The sequence below is a fragment of the Mirounga angustirostris genome, unplaced genomic scaffold, assembly GCF_029215605.1.
Source record: "Mirounga angustirostris isolate CCGP_5_RB_7025 unplaced genomic scaffold, mMirAng1.0.hap1 SCAF_6, whole genome shotgun sequence".
Classification (NCBI taxonomy): Eukaryota; Metazoa; Chordata; class Mammalia; order Carnivora; family Phocidae; genus Mirounga; species Mirounga angustirostris.
The window spans coordinates 111,336,244-111,363,225 of record NW_026991714.1 but is presented as its reverse complement, the minus strand read 5'-3'; the positions used below and the strand labels follow the sequence as shown (position 1 = coordinate 111,363,225).

General features: G+C 35.8%; 1 protein-coding gene across 12 annotated transcripts in view; it reads right to left on the bottom strand.

Moving 5' to 3' along the window:
• The window catches only part of CCSER2 (coiled-coil serine rich protein 2), a 189,848-nt gene that overhangs the window by 79,073 nt on the left and 83,793 nt on the right, over positions 1 to 26,982 (bottom strand). For 10 of the 12 annotated variants that reach the window (XM_064594905.1, XM_054508247.2, XM_064594904.1 and 7 more), the window contains 2 exons: positions 18,867 to 19,029; positions 6,187 to 6,382 (listed from right to left, as the gene is read on the bottom strand). In XM_064594905.1, coding sequence (XP_064450975.1) covers positions 6,187 to 6,382; positions 18,867 to 19,029 — 359 coding nt within the window. Of the gene's footprint in view, positions 1 to 6,186; positions 6,383 to 18,866; positions 19,030 to 19,552; positions 19,700 to 19,731; positions 19,883 to 26,982 lie in introns of those variants that run through there. The other 2 variants (XM_045878235.3, XM_045878236.3) reach the window with 2 other exon arrangements.

Below are 26,982 nucleotides of genomic sequence, written 5' to 3'. Positions count from 1 at the left end.
AGGCAACATACTCCTTATTTGGGTGTGCTATTCTGGTCCACTTACCACGTGACCCAAATAGCTGCTAGTTTTCAATAGGGCCCAGAAGGTTCTGCAACAGGTCCAGGCTGCTGTGCAAGCTGCTCTGCTCTGTGGGACCCAGCAGGTCCCATGGTGTGGAAGTGTCAATGACAGATAGGAATACTGTTTGAGACTAGAGCCCTTTGTAGGTGAATCTCAGTTCAGGCCTTTACGATTTTGGAGCAAAACCCTGCCATTCTTTGTAGATAACTACTGTCCTTTTGAAATACAGCTTTTGGCCTGCTACTGTGTCTTAGTAGTGACTGAATGCTTAATCTTGGGCCACCAAGTTACCATGCTACCTGAGCTGCCCATCGTGAACAGGGTATTATTTGACACACAAAGTCATAAAGTTGGAGGTGCACAGAAACATTCCATCATCAAATGGAAGTGGTATAAATGAGAATGGGCCTAAACAGGCCCTAAGGATACAAATAGGTCACATGAAGAAGTGGCTCAAATGCCCGTGGTCCCCACTCCTCCTACACTGCCTTCTCTCTCCCAAACCACACTATGGCCTCATGGGGAGTTCCCTAGAATCAGCTGACAGAGGAAGAGAAGACTCAGATCTGGTTTACAGATGGTTCCATATGATATGCAGACAACATCTGAAAGCAGACAGCTGCAGCACTACAGCTCCTTTCCGGTACATCCTGGAAGGATAGCAGGGAAGGGAAATCCTTCCAGGGGACAGAACTTCAAGCACTGCATGGGTTGTTCACTTTACTTAGAAGGAAAAATGTCCAGACACACAATTATATAGAAATACATGGGCCAATGGTCAGGGACTTAGAAGAAACATGACTGAAAAACTGGTAACAAGGAAATCTGGGGAAGAGTTATGTGGATAGACCTCCGTGAATGGGCAAAAAATATGAAGGTGTGTGTCTCATGTGAATGCTCACCCAAGGGTGACCTCAGCAAAAGAGAATTTAAAAAATTAAGTGGATAGTCTGATCCATTCCTGGATACCAGTCAGTCTCTTTCCCCAGCCACCTCTGGCATCCCCCAACAGGTTCATGAACAAAAGGGAAATGATGGCAGAGATGGAGGTTACGCATAGACTTAGCAACACGGCCACCTTGGTTACGGTTACTGCTTTGTGCCTAACTTGCCAGCAGCAGAGATCAACACTGAGCCCCTGATATGGCACCACTCCTTGGATGATCAGCCAGCTACCTGGTGGCAGGCTGATTATACTAAACCACTTCCATCATGGAAAGGACAATGTTTTGTCCTTATTGGAATAGACACTTACTCTGGATATGGGTTTACTTCTCTGCTCACAATACCTCTACCAAAACAACCTCCATGGGGCAGAAGAGGGAGAAGCAGACTCCCCAGTGAGGAAGGAGCCTGACACAGGGCTCAATCCCAGGACCCTGGAATCATGACCTGAGCTGAAGGCAGACGCTTAACCGACTAAGCCACCCAGGTGCCCAATTTAATCCAATCTTATAAGGGAAATAGCCTAACTAAACTGCTAAAAATAATCAAGGAAAAGATTTCTGTCTAAATTTAAGGAACATTGCCTTGAGGTAAACCATCTGGAAAAGAGAGGAGCAAAGTAAAAGAACATAAGAGATAATGCAACTACCTCTTTCTTTGTGGACATTCTTCTTTCTGAGCTAGTACTCAGTCAAAATCTTTCAGGGCTTCATATTTTACTGAAATCAGGGTGACTCCTCCCTATAATAATCAATCTTTTATGAGTAGACCCAAGCAGATACTGGTTACTAGTGCTTATTTAAGTTCTTATGTTTGAGGGCGCCTGGGTGGCTCAGATGGTTAAGTGTCTGCCTTTGGCTCAGGTCATGATCTCAGGGTCCTAGGATCGAGTCCCACATCGGGCTCCCTGCTTCTTGGGAGCCTGCTTCTCCCTCTGCCTTTCTCTCTCGCTCTGCCTCTCATGAATTAAAAAAAAAAAAAAATCTTAAAAAAAAAACAAAACTTTTTTTAAAGTTCTTATGTTTGCAAATCAGTGCAAAACCCCACCTCTCTAATAGCAAATCCAGCAAACAACAAGAATGTGCAAAGAATAATCAAATTTTGAGCTGTGACACACTGAAATTTCAAAGAAGCATTCACACAGCTAAAGTAATTTTAAAAATATTTTCTCTATATTTTATTTATTTATTTATTTATTTTTTAAAGATTTTATTTATTTATTCATAAGAGACAGAGAGAGAGAGAGAGAGGCAGAGGGAGAAGCAGGCTCCCCGCTGAGCAGGGAGCCCGATGCGGGACTCGATCCCAGGAGTCTGGGATCATGACCTGAGCTGAAGGCAGATGCTTAACCATCTGAGCCACCCAGGCGCCCTTTCTCTATATTTTAAAAAGAAGAGGACTTTTTTTTTTAAGGGGGGGGGGCAGGGCGGAAGGGGGAGAGGGGGATGGAGAATCTTAAGCAGGTTCCATGGCTAGTGCAGAGCCCAAGGCAGGGATCGATCTCACCACCCTGAGATCATGACTTGAGCCAAAATCAAGAGCAGATGCTTAACCGACTGAGCCACCCAGGTGCCCCCAAAGAAGAGGACTTTTGATTAGAGATACTTTTATCTTTTCTTTTAAACCTATATTAAAATGATAGAGAAGAAATTTTTTAAAAAATATTTATTTATTTGACAGAGAGACAGCGAGAGAGGGAACACAAGCAGGGGGAGTGGGAGAGGGAGAAGCAGGCTTCCTGCTGAGCAGGGAGCCCGATGTGGGGCTTTATCCCAGAACCCTGGGATCCTGACCTGAGCCGAAGGCAGACACTTAACGACTGAGCCACCCAGGCTCCCCGACAGAGAAGAAATTTTTAAAAACATACAAACCATAATGATAAAGAGCATTACAAAGGGGACAGAAACTTTAATAAGTGAGTTAGCAGGACTGGAAAAAGACCTGAAGTATGCATAAATGGGGGACATGGACAAAAAGAGAACCAATTTGCTCCCCACAACCCCAAAGAGGGTCAAAATGCTAGATACAGAAAAAAGTAAGAATATGACCCATCAGGGTTAAAGATGATGGGAATTAACTGGAAGTCTGCATAAGGCAAGAACAGACTTCCAGTCTTCTACCTCTATTCCAAGCAAAAAAATCAGAGGTTGCTTCTCAGGAGAAAATAGAACAACCTAAGAAAGAAAAATCTTCCACTCAATAGATATTGAGGGTCCTCCACTATCCATCTAGTACTATAAAATCAAGCCAGCCAGTTGACCAGCCCAGCCCACGTACAAAGAGTCCTGAATCAACTTTTTAATTCCTCACTCTTAAATATTAATAAACAACAAATAATCATTAGATACTTGAAGAAAGATTCCAAAAGAAAGAAACCAAAATAAACACAAAGAACAAAATGACTATTTGGAAAGAGAGAGATAATACAATGAACCTAAGAAATCTTAACAAAACCTAACAGGAACACTCTACTTAATATAGTTACTGATAAAAAAAAATTGAATGATATGAATAGGGAGTGGTATATAATAAAGAGTTCTTGGAACTGAGGATACAATTGCCAAGATAAGTAATTCAACAGAAATGGAGAGCTGAAATATGATGTTGAGTAAATATACCAGAAAAGATAATCAAATCCAAAGGAAAATATGAAAGGAAAAGATAAAAGATTGAAAATCAATTCAGAAGTTCCAGTTTGTAATTACCAAGAATTCCAGAAAGATGCAGAGAAAGTGAGGTAAAAAAAAAAAAAGAAAATTTCACACAATATGAATCTCCAGAGTCTACTAAATTATCCATACATTAAGTGGGAAACATATAAATAACCACAGCAAAACTCAAATCCCAGGACATCTCTGTGAAACTATATAATGCCAGAAATAAAAGATTAAAATGCCAGAAAGAAAATTACAAATCTCTCAGAAAAATAAAAACTGGCAATATAAAATGTAAAATGGATCAGAATGTAGAATCTTCTCAGTGGCTAACCTGAATCCTAGAAAAGCAATGCATTCAGACTTCTAAAGGAAAACTCATTTCTTCCATCCCTGCCAAATCATTAATATCAAATATTAAGAGTAGATAAAAGAAATTTTCAGTAATGCAGTAACTAAAAAAAAATTACCATCCATTTGCTCTCTCTTAGAAAGTAAATTAAATATATACTCTAGCAAAATGAGGGAATAAACTAAAAAAAAAAAAAAGATACACAAGAAATAGTATACCCAATCCCAGAATATGACAAAAGGAAAGCCCTGAATGATAGCTTTAGAGAAATCTTCAGATGGTAATCTGTTCAGACTAAAAAGGTTAACTGAGGTGGAGAGAAGGACAGAAATACTGCATTTTCATTAAGTCTCTGAATACTATGTGAATTTTTTAAAACTATGTATATGTATCACACTGAGCTTCTTTAAATTTAGTAATATTAAACTGGAAAAAATAGAGGTAGTTATATGAAATCTCAGACTCATTCAGCTTTTAACTTCTATTAGCATTTTGGGAAATTTCAAAGATGCCCTAAAAAGATTCTGCAATTTTTCTTCCCATAATTTTGTTTTCACTGCATAAACAAAAAGTAAAGTTAACTTGACCAGTGTTTACTATAACATTTCAGAGGTCATAATGACAGAAAAGAACCATTAAGAGAATCACAGTTTTTCTTAATGTGTCTAAAAATGTTTTCTATTTTTATGGTGCTTTATCATTGGTTATCATTTCATGTATTTTCTCCTGGATTATACTATTTCTCCCATTATTAGAGATTAGGCCTGGTCTGGTTAGCTGGTATTTATCATGCTTCATGTTTCAGAGCAATAAACCCAGACAAGAAAGAGGGTATGTGGTATAGGTAGTACAAGGACTGATTCAAAGTATATATCGAACATATTTTAGCTACTCCCCACCACTTACCTTCTCTTTCCTTTGACTCTGAAGCTTCTGATAAGAAAATCTCCCCAGACTAGTGAGCAGAAAAATACTATAAACCAGAGTATATCTCCTAGTTACAGTTAAAATTCTAAGCTCTATGTTTGGATATTTCAATCATGAAATCTCTTTCTCCCTCTAGACAAGTCCCAGGATCTCAGATCTGAAAAAGATCTTCCACTTTCTTGCTCCCAGCCATAGCACAGAGTTTATTTTCAAAAAGTAATCCAACATCCACAAGAATGGAGAAGAGTAGTCCAAAGAATCCACCATCAAGTACTTACATAACAATTTTCATGACTTTAACAGAATATTTATACTAATCGTCATTACTATTACTAACAAAGGAGCCATATTTCACTTCAACTAGCCTTTACTGAGCATATATCAAGAGTTTGCTTTTGATGGGCACCAGGAATTCTAAGAATTGGTCCCTGTTCATAAGAAGCTATAACATACAATCCTGAGGAAGGTAATCCAGAAAATAAGTTCAGCAGAGAAGCTAGATTGTTCATTCTCAACCATAATTTTAAGCAAACCGTGGCTAGTCTACAAAAAATAAACATAGCTTTAAAACTAACCAAAAGATATCCATAATTTAAAATTAGTATTTTATTCCTTAGTTTTCTGCTATTTATCTGACCTTGTCTGTAAGTTCGAACAAAAAAAAGTACTATTGAATGAGAAGCCAGGTTCTAACATCAGCTCACCCTGTGTGTTTGGACTTTGGACGAATCACATCACTGCTATGAGTCTAGATTTTCTCAAATAAAAAATGAAAGGACTGAGGAAGACTAAACTTGAAGGTTTCAAACAAAAGTTAAATTATATGACTATGAGATTATGTAAGTAAAAACTGCTGTTTATTTCCTACTTAGCTGAAATTATAGTAGCAGCCACTGCTGACTAAATGCCTGAATACCATACTTCAGGTATTAGATCTCTAAATTTACAACTACTATTTCTAATTCTGTCAACAACCTTAAATGTAGGTACTACAAAAATAAGGAAACAGGAGAAAAACTGGCTTACCAAATACCACACAGCTCATAAATGTTGGGGACTGTACTGAAATATCACACAAAATCCCATGTTTTCTTCTCCAGCAAAAGTTTGTTATGTATTATTTACAAGCATTATTTCTACAGAAATTTGAATAGACGTTAGAAACCCAATTAACTTAAAAAAAAGTAAAGTTAATCCATTTTGCAATTCAAAATTTCAGAGCTAAAAATGTTCACATATACTCACCTGATGCAACAGACGTTTCAGTTTGAGTAACTGAGTTTTTACAGCAGTACAATCTTGGACCATGTGCCGGAGTATCATCTCATCCAGTATCACTGCATTTTCGGGTACATCTACAAACATCTTCTGAGCCTGGAAAAAGGGGGTCCCTCCATAGCTTTCAAAATGACCCAAAGGAGATTCTCTATAGGGAGAGCCTCTGGAAGGGCAGGGGAAGAAGTTGGAGGAAAAGATATATAATTTCAGAAAGAAATAGGGTAACGAAATTATTGCAGTGATTATTACAAATCAATTATCATTATCACATAGCCTTTGACTTTTGCTTACCTCAGACACTGAATTTGTTTCCACCAAAATTTCCAATCAGTTCTAGTTCTCATTAATATAATTATCTTCTTACTCCTCCCCCTTTTTGTGCATTTTACACATTGGTGAATAAACCTTATTCCTTACGAAATGGAGAGAAACAAAAAACTCTAGGAAAAGGCCTTGCCTGAAAAAAATTATACTTATTTTCCTTGCCTGAACAGATTGTCTGCACTTTAGCTTTTGACTTTAATTGGCCTCTTGAACTTCACATCTTTTTTTAGCCCCATAACTATGCTACCTATGTTAATTCCCAGTTTGGTCACATACCCCTAGATTCCGGTCTCTTGTAAGTCCCAGAAAACAGTTAAGACAGATGAACTGTTACTTCTTATTTTGTTTTTACATTATTGATAAATCTTCTTTTCCAATAAAGGTTAAACTTGGTTTTATAAAAGTCTTATACACACCACGTATTTCCTAATCTTAAACTATATTTTTAAAAAATCGACTCTAAGGGGTGCCTGGTTGGCTCAGTCGTTAAGTGTCTTCCTTCAGCTCAGGCCATGATCCCAGGGTCCAGGGTCCCTGCTCGGCGGGAAGCCTGCTTCTCCCTCTCCCACTCTCCCTACTAGTGTTCCCCCTCTATCGCTGTGTCGCCCTCTGTCAAGTAAATAAATAAAATCTTTAAAAAAAAAATTGACTCTAAGAAAATTTAAACTTCCCTTTAGTTTCATACAACATACATGCTGAAAAAAAAATAAACAACTAGGGCTGATGTGTTTCATGGATGTGAAAAACACAATGTTTTAATCAGAAGTCATTAGCTACAACAATTTTAAAATTACTTCATTCACATAATACATAATTCCAGTTGGTTCTTAAGACATGAACTTTTTATATATGTCAATAATATATGCATATATATGTATATTTAAATATAAAAATAAAAAACATATATAATATATAAAATAACACACTGAAAGAGTATTCTCTCCAATATAATGGCTATGTTAACATATCAGGATTAAAGTTAAATTCATGATGCATTAAATTTGCAAAAGCCACAACACATTTTTAACCAGACTGAAAAAGTAGAAACATGGTTTTCACTAAATTCTCTAGTTTTTAAACAAATATTCCCAAATCCCCAAACTCTTACATATTCAATATAAGCTTGGTTTTTACAAGATTATATTTCTCTGAAACTATTTTTCATATTTGATTTCAGGTCTGATTTTTGTTTTAACCAAGGAAAAAAAATATAAGAACTTTTAAATTTTGATCTATAGTTAAGACCTAATGTGTTTATATATAATTCTGCTTTATTTTTATTGGTTCAAATTATAGTTGAATTATTAAATTTCAAATACTGATCAATTAATTAATATGATTTAACCATTCATTACTGAATAGATGGACAATCTATACATGAAATAATAAAAAATATATAGTAATAGTAAGTTAGCAAAGCAGTAAAACAAAAATATAGAATCATCTGGCCTATGAAGAATGAGATAGCAATGTTTTCAAAGAAAAAAGCTGACATACTTTGGAAGATTTTCTTGGGCAGAAAAGAACCTGGGTGAACTATAAAGTATGAAGTTTGAATTTGACTGGAATGAAAAGTGAAGGCTTTCTGGAGAATGAAAATGAAAAGCAATGGCACAAAGTGCAAGGCATGTTTTCAGGGACAGGGACATATGGCTTATGAGGCCAAAGATAGCCTGAATCCAATTTATTCTTTAACTTCATCCCTTAACACATCTGCCTCCCACAGACTGATTTCTTAATCCACAGTCAAATTACCCAAGATCGCCTGAAGCACGCTACAATCTCCCCCATCTCCAAACCTACGGCAATCTCTCTCTACTCCTGGCCAGGCTACCCACCCTGCCCTCCACTGCACACTTGATCTGGAGAATGATAACTCTTCTTCATCTTAAATTAGTTGGCATTTCCTCAGGGAAAGCTTCCTTAATCCCCCAAAGCAAGGCTTGGTACTTCCACAGGTGTCCTTATAGAGCTCTCTAGGATGCCCCAACATATTACCTGACATAGTATATTGTGTTCATTTGCAATCTGTGCCAAATTATAAACTCCATGAAGACAGACTATATATTCTTTTCCTCTATGTCAGAGACCAGTCAGCTTTTTATTTTTGTTGCTGTTGCTCTCACTGAATATTAAGGATCATGGATTTTAACCCCTAGGTTGTTTCTTTTCAAGCTTCCATCGCTGAAATTCTAAAGTTCTTTAGCTACTACTTTAAAATTAAAATCTGGAAGCAGTTACATTAAAAAATCCCAGTTAATAATCAAATTAAACTTTACCTGCTATGTTACCAAGTGAATAAAACAAAGATTAGAGAGGGAAGAGACTGAAGGAGATTTGTCTGCAATCTACAAGAAACAGGTACAGAGTAAGGCTTATTTTAGGTTGACTAAATATTAACCACATGCAAGGAACTAATGAATTAAAAACATTCAAAGGAAGAGTCACAAGTCTTTATCACTAATAATACAGGGTCGAAGATTTAGTATCTAGAAAACCACAATGGTATAAAAGAGCCACCTCTTGCCTAGGATTAAGGTTTAAATCCTGACTGACAGTAACTAGCTACTGAAAATACTTAATGTCTTTGGGCCATAATTTCCTTAACTCTCAATGTTCTCCAGTGCGAAATAAATAAAGTTCATATACCTTAGGTTGCATTTCAAATACTTCCACTATGAGATCCAAAATGAAACTTAAATATTCTCCTCATACTAAAATGCTACTTCCTCCTAAAGCCCTTCCTGATCCCCTCAACTAGATAAAACTAGCACTTTAGGATCCTTAATTTATTTAGTACAAATTAAAGAAATCTATATAGCTATTACCTCTAATTAGATTACATGCCCTTTGAAAGCAGGACCGTATCTTATTTTTATATTATCTCCACAGATTACCTGAGTTCAAATCTCAGCTTTGTCAATTATTAGCTAGTAACAAGACAAGTTACTTTAACAATCCTTCATTTTCTTGATCTATAAAATGAGGATAATAAGAGTACTTACCTCATTAGGTTGGTATAAGTCTCAAATGAGGTAATATATGTTAAAGTGTTTGGAACAGTGCCTGACACATAGTAAATGTTAAATAAAAACTAATTGCTATTGTATTATTGTTGTTACGATAATTTCCAACTTCTTTATATTGAAAAAATTTTCTAACATAAATGTCAAAAGAATACTATAATGCCATATGACCTTCACCTATATTCCCCGATTGGTAAATTTTAACACAATTTGTTTATACTTGTGTATTTGGTGCGAAACCATCTGACCATACATTGGAAATAACATTAACACCTTACTGAACTTTGCTGGAAAAAAATGAAGATAACTGAGAAGGTCAAGAGGCAAAAGAAAACAAAGATGGAAGAGAAAGTAAATATATAACGGGTTATTTTCAGAAAATAAAAGGACACTATTAAAGACAGGAGAGGAAAAAAAATAGGACAGAAAGATAATGAGGATTTTGAGATTCCACATTCTAAGAGAATGATGCAGTTCACACATGGAAATCTGAACCTTTAAAACAGAATGAGAGGCAAAATCACTTTCCAAGAGTACAAGCACAAACCCAGGGTTGAAGACATAAAGAATGTAAAGAAAAATAAATATGAGACAATAGAGGAATTATTGGACACAACACCTCATAAGTTGACAGGCATAAATCTGTATTTCTATACAGATTTTAACAATCGTGGATTTCTGGTAGAGAACTTAGATAGTGAAAGCAACAGAAGACTGCATGCTGTTTGGGGGAATACACTGGACAGTTAGCAGTGTGTTAGCATAGGCAGACTCTATGTAGCTGACCACAGGCCAAGTAGGCTGTTGAATATGAAGAAGTGAACCAATAAAGGTATGGGCAAAAATGAGTCCAGTAGTTACAGAAGCATGAGAAAGAATTGTCCACCATCACCAATATTATTTAACATTGTTCTAGAACTATAGCCAATAAAATCATCCTCCCAAAATGGGATCAGAATAACTGTAAAAAGGAATCTCTAAGAGATAAGGTTTTTTTAAACCCATTTAAACTGAATCCATACAACAGCAGCACCTGATATTCAATCCACACACCTAATAATCACATCACTGCATAATCATTATTGCAGTTTTAAAGAAATCTCTCCAAATTATGTGGCTGTACCCATATACTTATATCCTTCACTTCTACCCAAGCTTCTTGATTACTAAGATGTGTGATTCTGTGCTAATCTGAAGGCTTATGATTCACACATTAGAACAGCAAGTGGAAATGTGTGTGTGAGAGACAGGGAGAAAGAGAATTTTTCTTCTTCATTTATTTCCTAATCTGAGTCGCACTTCGACTTCACAAAACCTTTAGTGTTTCTTTTTTCATCTTTAATAAAAATTGTATATTAAAAGTTAAATATATGTATTTTATATTCATGGTTATTTTATTTTTTCAATGTTAGATTCAACATAATCTCAATCAAAATCCCACCAAATTATTTTGTGAATATCAACAAAGTGATTCTAAAGTTTATATGAACAGGAAGAAGAGCCAGAATAACCAATACAAAGAAAAAGAAAGACTACTGACACTATCTGATTTCCAGACTTACTACATAAAGTGACAGTAATCGAGACTGTGGTACGGATGAAAAAATAGACAAATAGATCAGTGGAACAAAAGAGAGAATCCAAAATATATCCACACATATAGTCAAATGATCTTTGACAAAAGAGCAAAGGCAATTCAAAGGAGACAGGATGACAGAAATACCATATGATCTAGTAATTCCACTACTGAGTATTTACCCAAGAAAACAAAACACTAATTTGAAAAGATACATGCACCCTTATGTTTACTGCAACATTATTTATAATAGCTGAGATATGGAAGCAGCCCAAGTGTCCACTGATACACGAATGGATAAAGACGATGTGGTGTGTGTGTGTGTGTATGCACACAATGGAATATTACTCAGCTATTTAAAAAAAGAAAAAGAAAAGATCTTGCCATTTGCAACAACATGAGTGGACCTACAAGGTATTATGCTAGATGAAATAAGTCAGACAAAAAGACAAATGCCATGATTTCACTTATATGTGGAATCTAAAAAACAAATAAAGAAACAAACAAAGAAATAGACTCTTAAATACAGAGAACAAACTGATGGTTGCCAATGGGAATCTAAGTAGGGGGATGAGTGAAATGAGTAAAGGGTATTAGTGGGTACAAATTTCCAGTTACAAAATAAAATAAATAAGTCACAGAGATGAAAAGTACAGCACAGAGAATTTAGTCAGTAATATTACAATAATGCTGTTTTGGTGACAGATGGTGACTATATTTATGGTGAGTACTGAGTAATGTACAGAACTGTTGAATCAATATGTTGTACACCTGAAACTAGTAACACTGTATGTTAATTATACTTCAATAAAAAAAATAAAGAAAACCTACGAAAAGAAAAAAAAAACCAAAATATAGGAGACTGGATAGTTTTTTCAACAAGTGATACTAAAAAAACTAGAATCCATACAGAAAAAAATGATCCTTCACACTGCTCACAAAAATTAACTCAACAAGTATCAAAGACCTAAATGTAAAATGTAAAACTACAAGGTAACAAAGAAGAAAATCCAGGTGACACTGGGTTGGGCAATAACTTTTTAGAGACAACACAAAAGTACAACCCATGAAAAAAAAAATTTGTAAACCTGACTGCATAAAATTTAAAACATCTGCTCTTTGAAAAAACACCATTAGGAGATTTGAAAAGGAAGTCACAGACTGGGAGAAAAATATTTGTAAAATATCTGATAAAGGACTGGTATCTAAAATATATAAAGAACTCTTAAAATTCAACAAGAAAACAAACAACCAAATTTAAAAATGAGCAAAAGTTCTAAGCAGACATCTCACTAAAGAAAATGTACAAATGGCAAATAAGCATATGAAAAAATGCTCAATATTATATATCCTTAGGGAACTACAAATTAAAACAACAATGAGATATCACTACCTACCTAATAGAATGGTTAAAATTCAAAACACACCACCAAATGCTGGTGAGGATGTGTAACATTGGGAGCTCTCATTCATTGCTGGAGAAAATGCAAAATGTACAGCCAATTTGGCAGTTTTGTACCAAACTAAACATCTTACTATATGAGCCAGCAACTGTGCTTTTTGATATTTACCAAAATGAGTTCAAAACTTACACATGTAAAGGTTTAGAGTAGCTTTATCCATAATTGCCAAATTTTGGAAGCAATCAAGATGTGTTTCAGGGGGTGAATGGATAAATGAACTATATAGTACACGTACACAATAGACTATTATTTAGTGATAAAAACAGATGAGCTATCAAGCCATGAAAAGGCATGGAGGAAACTTAAATGCATATTGCTGAGTGAAAAACTCCAATCTGAAAAGACTACAACTTATATGGCATTCTGGAAATGGCAATGCTATGAAGGCAGTAAAGATCAATGGTTGCCATTAGTATTGGTGGGGGTTGGGGAAGAAGGAAGGGATAATACAAGGAGGACATGGTAGTCTAAGGGCAGTGAAATTATTCTGTATGATAGGTAATGGTAGATACAGATCATTATGCATTTGTCAAAGGCTACAGAATGTACAAAAGAGTGAACCCTAATGTAAACTATGGATTTTAGTTAATAACAGTGTATCAATATTGACTGATCAACTGGAACAGCTAATGCAAGATGTTAATAATAGGAAAAATTGTATAAAAGAAGGTGAGGGAGTATATGAGAATTCTCTATGCTTTCTGCTCAATATTGCTAAAACTAAAACTGCTCTAAGAAATGAAGTCCATCAATAAAAAAGAAAAAAAAAATGACAGAAGGAAGTATTTCTAGAATGGCAGAATAAAGATCTCCAAAAAGTCCACTCCTCCATAAAAGCATTGAGAACAATGGTGAATTTGTCAAAATCAACTTATTCAGTACTATGGAAATCAACCAAATGCCTGCCACAACCAAGGAGCACTTACAAAAAAAACCAAAAACCAAAAAACAAAATGGTTGAATCTTGGTGAGAACAAGCTCTGTGGATTTTAATTTACTCTACTGCCATGCCTATCTCCCCAGCTCTGTGGCAGCTTGAAAAACAAGAGCCTTACAAGCATAATAGCAGTGAAATTCAGCAATCACTAGGGGGAGGGGTGAATGGTAAACTGGGTTTGGAATTCTTGGAAAAGCACCATTTCCAGAAAATAGTTACTATTTGACCTAACTAGCACCTCCCTAGAAAAGGCCCATTCTCAGCTGTTGTTTTATTTGACCCAATTCCAAGGTTTCTCAGTGGGAACAGCCTTATCTCTAGCGCATTTGTTGGAAAAAATCAGTGCAATTGTTTAAAATTTCAAGCTGCCAGAGATGGTGATCAAAAAACTTAAAGAAAAACCTGAGGAAGGAGATGCCTACAGGAGGCTTTGAAATGCCCCAACATATTCTTGGACATAGAGAAGGCCATACACCTATGTAGGGCTGTGCATGCCAAGGAAATACCTGGAAAGGCCTTCACCTCTCACATTTGGGTGACCCTGAGTCTCTGAGCAAGGAGGAAACGAAGGCTAAGGCAGAGCTGCAATACCAGGTTGTTGAAAGTATCCCTAAACACATACACATATAGAGCCCCTTGACAAAGGCTGGGATACTTACTGGTTCAAGGCATTTAAAAAAAAAAATTGTTATCTAGTCATTAGCTCAACAAACTCCAAAATATATTAAGAGAAACACATCATAAACTATCAAAAGCTAAAGAAAAAGTGAGAATCCTGAACAATGCAAGAAAAATAGGACTCATGAGAAGACATGCTGATTTTTCATAAGAAAGCATGGGGGTCAAAATGTTAAAAGGAAGATTGTCAACCAAGAATTCTATATCCAGCAAAATTAGTCTTCAAAATTAAAGAGAAATTAAAACATCACCATATAAACAAAAGCTGAGAGAATGTGTTGCTATCAGACCTTCCCTACAAGATAAACTATAGTTGGAGACTTTAATACTTCTTCATTAATGGACAGAACTAGGAAAAAGGTCAGCAAGGAAATAGAATATTTGAACAATACCACAAACTAACAAAACCCAATAGATATCTATAGAACATCTACAGAGATTAAACTAGTAATCAAAAAAATTTCCACAAAGAAAAGCCTAAGCCCAAATAACTGCACTGGTGAATTCTATAAAATCTTCCAAAAACAGAAATGAAAGAAACACTTCCCTATTCAATCTATATGATCATAATAGCAAAACCACACAAAGACATCTCAAAAAAAAAAAAATTATAGACCAATACTTACTATGAATATATACACAAAAATCCTCAACACAATACTAGCAAATTGAATCTAGCAATACATAAAAAGGATTATATACCATGACCAAGTAGAATTTATCCAAGAAATGCAAGGCTGGTTCAACATCTGTAAATCAGTCAATGTCATATACCACATTAAGAGAATGAACACCAAAAAATGATTATCTCAATAGTCACAGAAATATCATCTGACAAACTCCAACAGTCTTTCATGACAAAAACACTCAACAAAATATGAATAGAAGGGAACTTCCTCAACTGATAAAGACTACACATGAAAAAGCAGAGCTAACATCATACTTAACAGTGAAAGACTGAATGCTTTACCCGTAATATTAGAAAGGCACAAATGTTTGCTCTCACCACTCCTGTTCAGCACTGTATTGGAGGTTCTAGCCATAGGAATTATGCAGGAGGAAAAAAAAGAGAAGTACCCAGATGGGAATGAAAAAAGTAAAACTATCTCCATTCTCTGATGACATGATTTCATATACAGAGGATTCTAAGAAACTAAGGAGCCAGGAGGTTAAAGAATCATGTACATGAACACTGGAGGCATTCAGGATTGCAGCAAAGCTTACAATGAAGAGGGAAAATAAGCCAAGGGTCAAAATTTTTGTGAGCGAGGGGTAGGGACCAATAAGGAGGATTTGATACAGCCAAATGCCCTAAGTCTCGAGGAAAGAGACTGAAGAATACTTTGATTAGAAGCAAATAAGGAGTGAAGACAAAGATCCCACCTGTAAACAGTAAAGTACTAGAGTGATTGGAAAATAAGAATCCTTCATATAAAAATACTACTAGGGAACCAGTACATTTAGGAAAGAGTGAGATTTCAGTTGCAATCAGGAGAATGTAGGCAAAGGGGTAAAAAATGTGAGTTTGTTAGGATGTGAGAGAATTCCATACAGCATAATGGGGAAAGTATAGGGAAAGAAGGAGGTTGCAGGAGAAAGAGGAATGAACGCTTAGGCCAGATGAAAAGAGAGCAGAGTATTATGATAAAAATATAAAGGAAACTGAACTACCAGTCCCCTAAATTATGGATAAGACAGATTCCTATAATTAAAAAAAAAAAAAAAGAAGGCAATGATGGGAATTAAAGGACAGAAAGGAAAGGGAACTTACACTCAAGAAGTCATAGAATGGGAAGAGATACTTTTACACATGTCATGTCAAAAAGGCCCTGGGATTAGTGTATCCAAGCTTTTAAAAATCAAGGCATGGAGAGAAAAGAATAGTTTTAAGGTATACTGGAGAGTAAGGCTTGTCTTAAATGGAGTTTCTCTCTGTACCACCCAAGTTCATAACTAGTTCTTAGGGATCTAGATATTCCAAACCCAGATGGCCACCCCAAAGCCTGAAGGGATCAATAAAATGGTTAACCTGTAACTATTCATGACAAACCAGTGTGCCCACTTTTTGGGAAGTTCTGCATTGAGTCAAATGAGCAACCCCCAAGAATATGGTGCATTTCTCTCTCCTCCCTGAGAATCAACAGTGTGGATGATCCACAAATTACTAGTCCCTCAAAATACACTGTGTAAAAGGGATCTGCAGTCATATGTTTTACAAAATGGCTACATATTCTATCTTTTACCACATTTTGCAAAATCATAGTACTATATATATTAAAGGCAATGCAAATCCACTTTACAAAAAACTCATTTAATATTAATTTGTTTATTCCTGTACTTATTTGGTCAGATAATTGCTCTTCTACACCTATTAACATCCAGGAATATGGTTTTTGGAAAATGTTCTTTAACTTTTCTGAAAGATGACTAATCAGTCTCAGCTTGATCATTCCCAGGGACAGAGATTACTACCTCCATCCAGGTAACTCATTCCATTTGGGACAGTCTGATTTATAATCCCATTTTAAGCTGAAATTTGCCACTCATTATCTTAAAATAGAGAGTTTTGCTGTTAGAGTTAGAGAGCACATCTATTCATTCGTCCAAATGACCTTGCAATCCAGCTATGAACGTAGTTCTCTAAAAATAACACAGTACTGATATATGGTTTTGCACATGCTATTTTTTTCCATCTGAATACTCATCCTTCTCCTATAGAAACCCCTCCTCTGCAATCTCTACAGTCACACTTACCCATTCAATAGTAACTTCCTTTACACACCACTACCCTAGACAAAAACCAGATGCTGCATGCTTCTGGAGTCCTATATAAATCACTTTAAGGCACCCATCATCATTGTACTGCACTAATATTGTAATATACCTACCTCTCCCACAGACTCAACATCCAAGAAATACTTACTACTCAACTTTGTATGGGATGGAAGAGGAACATGAATCTTCTACATAACCAATAACTGTAATGACTCCAACTGAGCTCATGCATTACATAATTGTTTTTAGCATCCTCAGAACAATGCTCTAAGAAGCCATTACCAATCCACAGCTATCACCTCTCACACTATTTCCAAATTCAACCCAGCTTGAGAATTTAGTACAGAGTTCAACATATAGGTTCTCAATGAATATTTGTTAAATGGATGAATAAATATTATCAGAAGTATAAGCAATTCATATTTTAGTTAGGCTTCTAAATTTTCATAAGTTGGCCTCAAATTTACCTTCTTATAAACCAACCATCAAAAATGAGGAAAGCATAATCTTCATTATTTGCAATCACAACTATCTTTACATCATATTCTTGCCTGACAATAACAACTCTGATGTCCATTCCTTATCAAAAGCCTGCTATAAAAAAACAACAGCCAAAATAATGCCTGGAAAAATATATACTCCATGTATTCTTCTAGATCGTCTACATTTTATCATTTCATCAAATTAAACCAACAGAGGGATTCTTAGTTAAACCTCATTATTTTGTGACCCACTGCAGAACTGCCTTTTCTCACTAGTCTGGAGTTCTTTGTAGCTTGCACTGAAGAACATAAGTAAAAAACTGACTTAAGGAATTTATCATTTCTACTTTGGGAAGCTGAGACCTGTTCACTATATCACAAAGTATTCCCCTTCTCTAAGAACTCATGCAAAGCAACTTCTTTCAGGTTTCTGTCTCATGAAAGCAAATCAGTTCAGGAGAAACACATTCTTTCTTATGTATAGTATAAATCTTGTAATGCATCAAGGTTTGTTCTTTGTTTTTGCTGCAAGGATTCTTAGAGCCAATTTTTTTTTCTTACTTCAAGAACTATATGGGCCCACACACTTCCCTTCCATTGTTTCTTTATCCAATTTTATTATCTGCTTGGTAACTGTGCCCCAAAATGATCTCAAATCCCTAGTGAAATGAGATGAGGAAGTGAAAAGGAAAAAAATTAATAATAACTACCACCGCTGGGTGCCTACTCTAAGCCATATACTGCTCAAGCACTTCTGCCTCTCATCCTTGAACAGTGAGAGAAAGGTATTATTAACTGTGTTTTACAGATGATAAACTGAAGTAGAGAGGGTTTAAATAAATTATTTAAGCTCACAAAGCTAATCTGTGTCAGGCCACAGTCTGACCTCAGGTTTGACTGACTACAGAGCCATAATGCACATCTTATCAAATTAAAAGCTATGCTATGCTTCAAAAAGGAAAAGAATCCTAGCATTGTACAGTATCTTCATTTCTAACAGTACTTGAGGAACTTTTAAGTTTTAATGTATTATATAAGCAAAAGACAAATCACTTGGCACTAATTTCATATATTATTTTAAAAATAATTAACTTTAACAAATTCAACATATAATCATTCCCAAAAGAGAACTAGAAAATCACACCAAAACATGAAGTACAAATAGCAGACATAAATAAAATACTTTTATTTATGATAAAGCTAATGAAAAAAGATTTGGGCCAAAAGGAAAGAATTAGACAAATTATTCCAATTAATACCATATATAATTTGAAATATTTTGGGTGCCTCTAAAAACCAAATTAAAAAATAGTTTTGAGGGGGCAGGGGAATATTAGGATTCAAAATTAATCAAAAGATAAGGAATATAATCTAAATTAGACTCACCTGCTCAAGTCACTTTTTCCATGGTGATGATAGTGGTCAGGATGGCTGAGGTGGTAATGCTCCTGTCCACTCCACCTCTGGGGTGGCCTCTTCCAAAATCCTTCCTGAGACTGCCGAACATTTCTGTCTGACCGGTCAAAGCGGTTCATATTGTCACACTCCACTAGACAGATTCAAAAGCAAAACACTATAAACATGCACACACTCTATAAAAGTTAACTACTTATAGCTTGATAATTAAATGCTGCTGAGAATATAAAAATGATATGCTAAAAATACCAGCCATTTATATTAGCTAATCACAAAATCAAAATTTCCAGAAGAAAACTAACCAGTTCTTTTGGTGAAAACGAAACTTTATAGTATTCAAATTGAAGTAAATTATAAAACTTTCATATCATAGGCACTTAAGTAACAACGGTCTCAGTGTTTTAAAACAAGCAACTTATCCTTGTTATAAACATTATACATTTTAAACACCAGTAATTAGTTTTTAGTGGTTTTCATCATTATCGCTAGCTGGTTCTGACTTCAGAATGAAAATTATTAGAAAAAGTATAAGATTTTAAGTCTAGTAGAGAACTTGTTCCCAAAAATAAATGCCACAATTAGCTTTCACTGATTTCAAGAAGCACAGATTAAGTTTTCATCACAAACAAATCGTATTTTTTTTAAATTAAACTCACAGTTTAGAAAGTAAGAAGCTTCAATATGCTTACAGTAGAGCTTGTTCAAAAAGTCTAAAATGTCACTGAAAACAATGCCAGTACTTTGCCGCAACAAATAGTACACTCCCTGAAATCCAAATGCCACAAAAACACGAGAAGAATCTCCTTCAAACACCCCAAGCTTCTCCTTCACTTACCCAAACACTTTTTCCTCACATATCTGAGCACTCACTAAGAGAGTTACTTTGTACAAGGGAGACATTGTGTCGCCGGCTGCCTACTCAGACATAGTTGCATACAAGGCACTGACAAACAGGCCTTCCTTCCTGCTCAACTCCCAGCCCTCCCTGTGGGAAGCAAGCCCAGTTTACCCTGTGACTCCATCTTCGCTCAGTGGTTACATAGCTACTGAGTTAGGACTGTTACTAAAAATACAACTAAACACTAACTCAAGCCAGGAACAGAAAAGGTTTCTCTAGTCTTAGAATTATTACATGAGAAAGTTCAAATCCGGAATGCTTAGAATGCTTAGAATAAAGAAGTTGTAGAAATCAATGTGATCCCCAATTTTAAAAAATTCATTATTTAAGTGATTATTTTCACTTAACCTAAAACTTGAATTTGAAATACGGAAAGTGTTTCATTACAGTACACCAGATAAAAACAAACTTCCCCACTACAAAAAAGTAGTTAAAGTGCAGATGTTCAATTCTCATATACACTAAACTCACTGTAATGTAATTTCTTCTAAATGCATAATAATTTTGTATAACTTTTTAAAACACTTTGAAATTTTGTTTATAACCATTAAAGAAATCAATTTTGGGGGAAAACTATACATTTTATAGTTTAAAAAAATTTAAAGAAAACATTTTCTAAAGAAGCCTTACATTTGAAATTATTTCAATTTCTTGTCATTTTATTGAGATAAATTACAATCTATTTTTTATCTGTTTTTTTTAAAGTTCAATTATAGAAAACCTGACCGTTAGATAAATAAAGACATGGTGACCATTATAATGAAAAAAATAAGGAGTGGAAGATGAGATCGGAAAAGAAAAATAAATTTAAAAATATCCCAGAAAGGCTTAAAACTGGTTTTAATTCACATTTGTATTACACTCAAAGACTCAGTTAAGCTCAAGTATTTCTACATGGCATTAAAATGTTACTTTAGTTTAAGCAATTCTATAAAGCTAGAGATGATCTGTATCTACTTTTATCTGAATCCATATTTAATTCAGGCAAGTAAAATTCCACTCACTCCCCAAACAAGAAATTCTGTCATAATAAGAATCTGATATGTAATTAGGAGATCATCAACACAGTGCATACAGAGTAGCAAGAAGCAAATGAACCAGGCAAATAGGCCAGGAGATGGGGTTAAATACTGTGGGAAATTAAAGTGCATAAAATTGATGTGCCACTTTTGTTTTTGCTAAAGACGTTGTTGATACTACACACAGGCTACAGATTAAAGCCCCTTTATTGAAACAAGAACTCAACCACAGACACAATGGCAAATAAACAGTGGAAACAAACATTTGCCATGACCACAAAAGACTACTGGTAGACACTGAGATAGAGGGGCCTAAATTCTCAGATAAATGAGTGCTCCAAGACTTTTTAAGGTTTCTGCTTATATAGTTGACCTTTGAACAATGTGGGTGTTAGAGTATGGGACCCCCTGCATAGTCAAAAATCCGTGTATAATTTTTGACTCCCCCAAAACTTAACTACTAATAGCTTACTGTTGATCGGAAGCCTTACCAATAACATAGTCATTTAACACATATTTTGTACATTATATGTACTATATACTGTATTACAATAAGCTAGAGAAAATAAAATGTAAATAAGAAAATCATAAGAAAAAATACATTTACAGTACTGCACTGTATCAAAAGAAAATGATATTAAGAAAATCATAAGGAAAATAAGCACATTTACAGTACTGTCCTTTATTAATTGGAAAAACCCACATATAAATGAACCCACACATTCCAAACCTGTGTTGTTCAAGGGTTAACTATACTCCTATCTGAGGCACCCATCAAACATATGTTTATGTACTTTAAAATGTTACTAAGAAGATAATGTAAAATAACATTAGTGGTGGTTTCTTAAGATTAGGGGGTTCTCTGACAGAATGAAAGAAATAACATAGAAAAGAAAATGGAAAGCAAACAAAATTACAAGATGGAGATAAATCAAAACCATTTCCATAGCCAATGATGGAACAGGACAAAGAAGACTAAGAAAGGAAATAAATCCCTCTGAACATGAAATACCATAAGGCATGATGAGGCAAACCAAAACATATCCTGGCTTGAAAAATTTTAACCAGGTATGTTGATCACAGCTCTCTACACACCAGATTTTGTCCTAACTATGCATTTAGGACTAGAAAATAAAGGCCCTGTGAAGGAGGTTTCCAGGTCCAAAAGTAAGAGGCAGCAGATTTTAGTTCTTTTACTGTGAGTAGGAGACAGAAATAATATCAGGAGAGGGAAAGAGGATCTAATATAGATAGCTAACTGAAAGGTATGGGACTTGGGATGCCTAGATCTACCATTCATCACACTCATTTCTTCTGATTTGATAAAGGAAAAAATATAACACCAAAAGTAACCTAGATTATTTCTCTGATTATTTAAAGTCATAGGAAGGTAATGGATGACATAGGTATTATTTCCACCTGTGAATAACAATTGGCTATGAAGATGGCAGGAAGAAATTACACATTACAAAGCCTAGAAAGAATGTGCTTTGCAGGAGGTTTTACAATCTGATCAGAAAAGTTCTGAACTAAAATTTGGTTCAAAAGAAGAAAAGCTCATCTAAAAAAATAATAATAATAATCATGAACCTTGTTATTACTAAACACAATTAGCACTGAAAAAGAAAGATAAATTTCCAGAAGAAAATACAGTAACTGGAAAGTGATCAAGGATAATACTATAGAACTCATATAACTATAACTCGATAAAAGCAAAAATGTGGCCTTAGGAAATATAACAAAGAATAAGTACAATTTAATAGGAACCATAACTTGCTGTGGTGTGGGATTCAGGAAGTAATTAGAAAGATATCTCTCTTCTTTTTTTTTAAGATTTTATTTATTTATTTATTTATTTATTTATTTATTTATTTATTTATTTATTTATTTGCGAGACAGCAAGTAAGCACGAGGTGGGGGTAGAGGCAGAGGGAGAGGGAGAAGCAGACTCCCTGCTGAGCAGGGAGCCTGATGCAGGGCTTGATCCAAGGACCAGGGGATCATAACCTGAGCCAAAGGTAGACACTTAACCAACTGTGCCACCCAGGCGCCCCAGAAGACATCTTTTTCCAGAGAAAAGTTTAAAAACAGAAGGAGTAGATAAAATAGCACATGTAACAAGGTATACACTATAGAAACATCATAAACCTGAGGATTAAACTATAAATATGCCAAATGCTAGGCTTTAATCTGTAGGCAATGAGTGACCATTAGATGTTCCAGAGCAAGAGAATAAAGCAATACAATTGTGTTTTTGATACAACCTGAACAGTTCATTTGAGAGACACTTTAGAACAAAAAAGGTGAAAATATCAAATACTCAACAGTCTGCCAAAAGAAATTCAGAACCAAAACTGTTTCCTTAAGAGATTCCTTGACAAAGGTAAAAGAAAAAATGTAAAAGAATTAAAACAATTTTGTCTTTCAGATCCTTCCTAATCACAACTGAAACTGAAAGTCCTTTCTCGTTTTATTCTTCTTCCTTCATTCTACGCTCCTCGATTTTGCTCTGCCCCATCTCTCCCTTGACCTGTTTCCCTACCCTGAAGCTGGCCAGAAACCTGAAAGGCTCATTATCTCTTGAAGTTAAACCTCTTTCAGAAGAGGGAAAACCCCATAAGATTGATTTTTAAGACCTGGACTCATTCTAAGCTGAGAGTCATGGCTGCATGCTTTCTAAGATCTAAATAAGACTGGGAGAAATTTGCAGAGGTATTTAGAATAGTTTCAGGAATTGATAATCCAGGATCCCTATTACACAAAAATAAAATGGAAAAGGCACAGTGTGAAGAATCTGAAGGTCATGTAACTTTTTTTTTTTAAAGATTTTATTTATTTATTTGAGAGAGAGAGAATGAGAGACAGAGAGCACGAGAGGGAAGAGGGCAGAGGGAGAAGCAGACCCCCTGCTGAGCAGGGAGCCCGATGTGGGACTCGATCCCGGGACTCCAGGATCATGACCTGAGCTGAAGGCAGTCGCTTAACCAACTGAGCCACCCAGGCGCCCCTGAAGGTCATGTAACTTAAGAACCATGATTGATTGTGTAGAAGAGGAAAGAGTTTTTCTTGATCTTGTAGGGTCAGAAAATTAAACTGAAGGAAAGCATACAAACTTATTTAATATTATTTGTAACAGGGGAGCCTTCACAAGGAAATAAAGACCCAAAGAAACAGTTAGACCTGTATATTTTTTTTTAAAGATTTTATTTATTTGAAAGAGAGAGATAGCGAGAGCAGGAACACAAGCAGGGGGAGTGGGAGAGGGAGAAGCAGGCTTCCTGCTGAGCAGGGAGCCTGATGCAGGGCTCGATCCCAGGACCCTGGGATCCTGACCTGAGCCGAAGGCAGACGCTTAACAACTTAGCCATCCAGGCGCCCCAGACCTGTGTATTTTTATGCTAGGTTTGATAAAAAGTGGTCAGTCATGGAGGAATATGACAGGTTAAGGAGTATGAGGTAACTGTAGTAAACTGAGGAAAACTTAGCAAGCCCTATTTTTTAGGATTCTTCTTGGGAGTCTCTTTGTCTTGGAATTAAGAATGCGCCTTTCCTCTGGGTATAGGGAGGGTACCTCTCACATGAGGGTTTTATGATCTGTTTCAGGGAAGGAGGGTTGGGGAGGAGGTCAAAATGACTCTGCTTTGCCATTTTCTTGCTTCTGCCACTTTCTCAAACTCCTTGAGCTTAAGCTATTCAATATGCCAAGGTGCCATATTTTTGGGTAGTACATATTGAACTCCATCAATTGCATAAGAAACTAGAAGAGGTTAGAAAAGGACTTCCAGAGGCTGTCAACAAAGTCTTCTCTATGAATGTAGATTGGGCTCTGATTCAGTTCTGTAAGGAAAGAAAGGATAAATCCACTGCAGACTTCAAGAGTAGACTAACACCTTTAGATAGCATTCAGGGGTAGATTCTGAAAGAGATGCGACCAGTCTCTCTTCTCACATTCTGTAAAGGATTTTAAGGCAGAAATAGGATAAATATAGCCTCACTGCCAGACTTCTAATACTTGGAAACAGCCTTAGAAAAAAGTAGAATACAACTCAGAATAAAATGATGTCCTTCACATATCACAACTAGATGCTTCCACCATAGCCAATTAAACACTAGAGGAAGAAGTCTCTTAGTACACTTATAACAGCAGGGCACTGGAAAAACAAGTGTCCTGCATCACCTATGAAATAAAAGAAAAAATAAAGTAGGTGATTAATCAAAGTGTTCTAGAGGGGAGATCAAGTGCTCAATTTCCAATTTTATCCTTGCACTCAAAAGATAATTTTCTCTAAAAATTAAAAGAAAATCTTGCAAATGTTTTATTGCTACAGGCACTATGATATCAACCTTAAACCCTACTACTATATAATCTTCCCCCCTCAGTGTCACCAAACAACTCAGTTATGGATATTTCTGAAAACTCTCACTTCCCAAATCCTAGCCCATAACAATCCAAGAAACACCTGACCAACAAACATTCTTTCCTCCTCTGTGTTATCACATATGCTACCTAATAGGTCATGATTTACTACACAAATATAATTGCCAGATGAATATTCTCATGGCCTCTTCCTTGAAATCCCAGAAGATCCCTTATTCATAATGAAGTCATAACAAGCTTGTGTCCAAAGTCAAACCCAAACTAAAGATCTCAACAAAGTCTCAGACTTCTTGTTGGTAAAAATTCCACTGATACTGGCAGAATTAGTGATGCTGAACACACCAAGCTTCAGAGTGACCCATTCAAAACTCTACCCAAATTTGCATAATAGCCACCAAAACCAGAAGCTAAAGGGAATGAAAATCAATAGTCAAAAGTATATTAGAAAACTCCTTTAAACCTAGTACCAGTCCTTGTAACATTCCTATCCTCCCAATCAAAAAACTCAGTGGGGGGTATAGTCATCCAGGACCTCAGAGCTATAAAGAGAACAGTCACTCCTTACTCCCCAGTAGTACCAAACCTGAATACTATTTTACGTTTGGTGCCTCGGAAGGCTACATATTTTAGACTTATGTTCTGCTTTCTTCAATGTTCGGTTATCTCAAAACAGTCAAAATCTGTTCGCCTTCTCCAAGGAAAATCTACAATATATGTGAGATGTTATACCTCAGGGGTTCCCTACTACTTTTCATAAGTCCCCAACCAAGACCTCGAAGATTTTAAATTTCCCTATGATTCTAATTTTATCTATCATGAGGATAACTTTATGTTGTCCTCTAAAGATGAGGCAGGTTCTAATACCAATTCCTATAGCTCAGAAAGGGTATAAAGTTTGTCAAAGTAAAATGCATTATCTAGGATGTGATTTATTCCAAGGAAGTATATTCCTCACTCCTCACTACCAGCCCTTAAAACTTCACATGAAATCTCCTAGTTCATCATCTCATTTCCCCCCCACAATTGTCAATGGTTTATATTTTCCCCTGTTCTCCAATATTTTTCCACCTGATCTTCCAGGCCACTAATTTGGATTTCAACAGCAGCTATGCTTTCTGTCATCTACTGAACTGTTCTATTAGGAAATCTTTTATAGCTCCAGAAAGCACTGTGCTACAACTGTTATTTCCTTAAGTGCTTTCATTATTATTTCCTTGGGCCACTCTAAACCTGGGAGTTCTGCTGTTTTCCCTATTCTTCTTCCTGGATGTTGGCTGTGATTTTTCTTTCTCAGTTGACTGGAACTCAACTCTGGTTGCCAGAGTATCCCAGGTGACAGCATAACCACGAGAAGGTGCTAGAGTCTCTACCCCTGTGGTAGAGTAGATATTGTTCTCAGCTCTTCACTGTCTCCTTTAGTAGAATTATATATTCAGTGTCCTCTGCCACAGAGTTTCTAACTGCAAACAGAATCCACTTCCCAGTCCCACTGGTATTAGGCTTGGCCATATAACTTGCTTTGGCCAACAGATGTGCGCAGAAGTAACAGTGTGTTGGTCCTAAGTCAAGACCCTAAGAGCTATTATATTTTTGTTTCTGTTCAACCTGTTGTCCTTTTGCCATCTGCCATGAGAGCAACCTGCTCCAGGTAATCCTGGTCTCAAAATGAAGAAACAAGGAGCAGACCTGAACTCAATCCCACAGCCTGAGCTGTCCCAGCTAATCTATAGATCCATGAATACAGAAAATAAATGTTTATTTTGAAAGCCACTGAGATTTTGAGATTGTTAC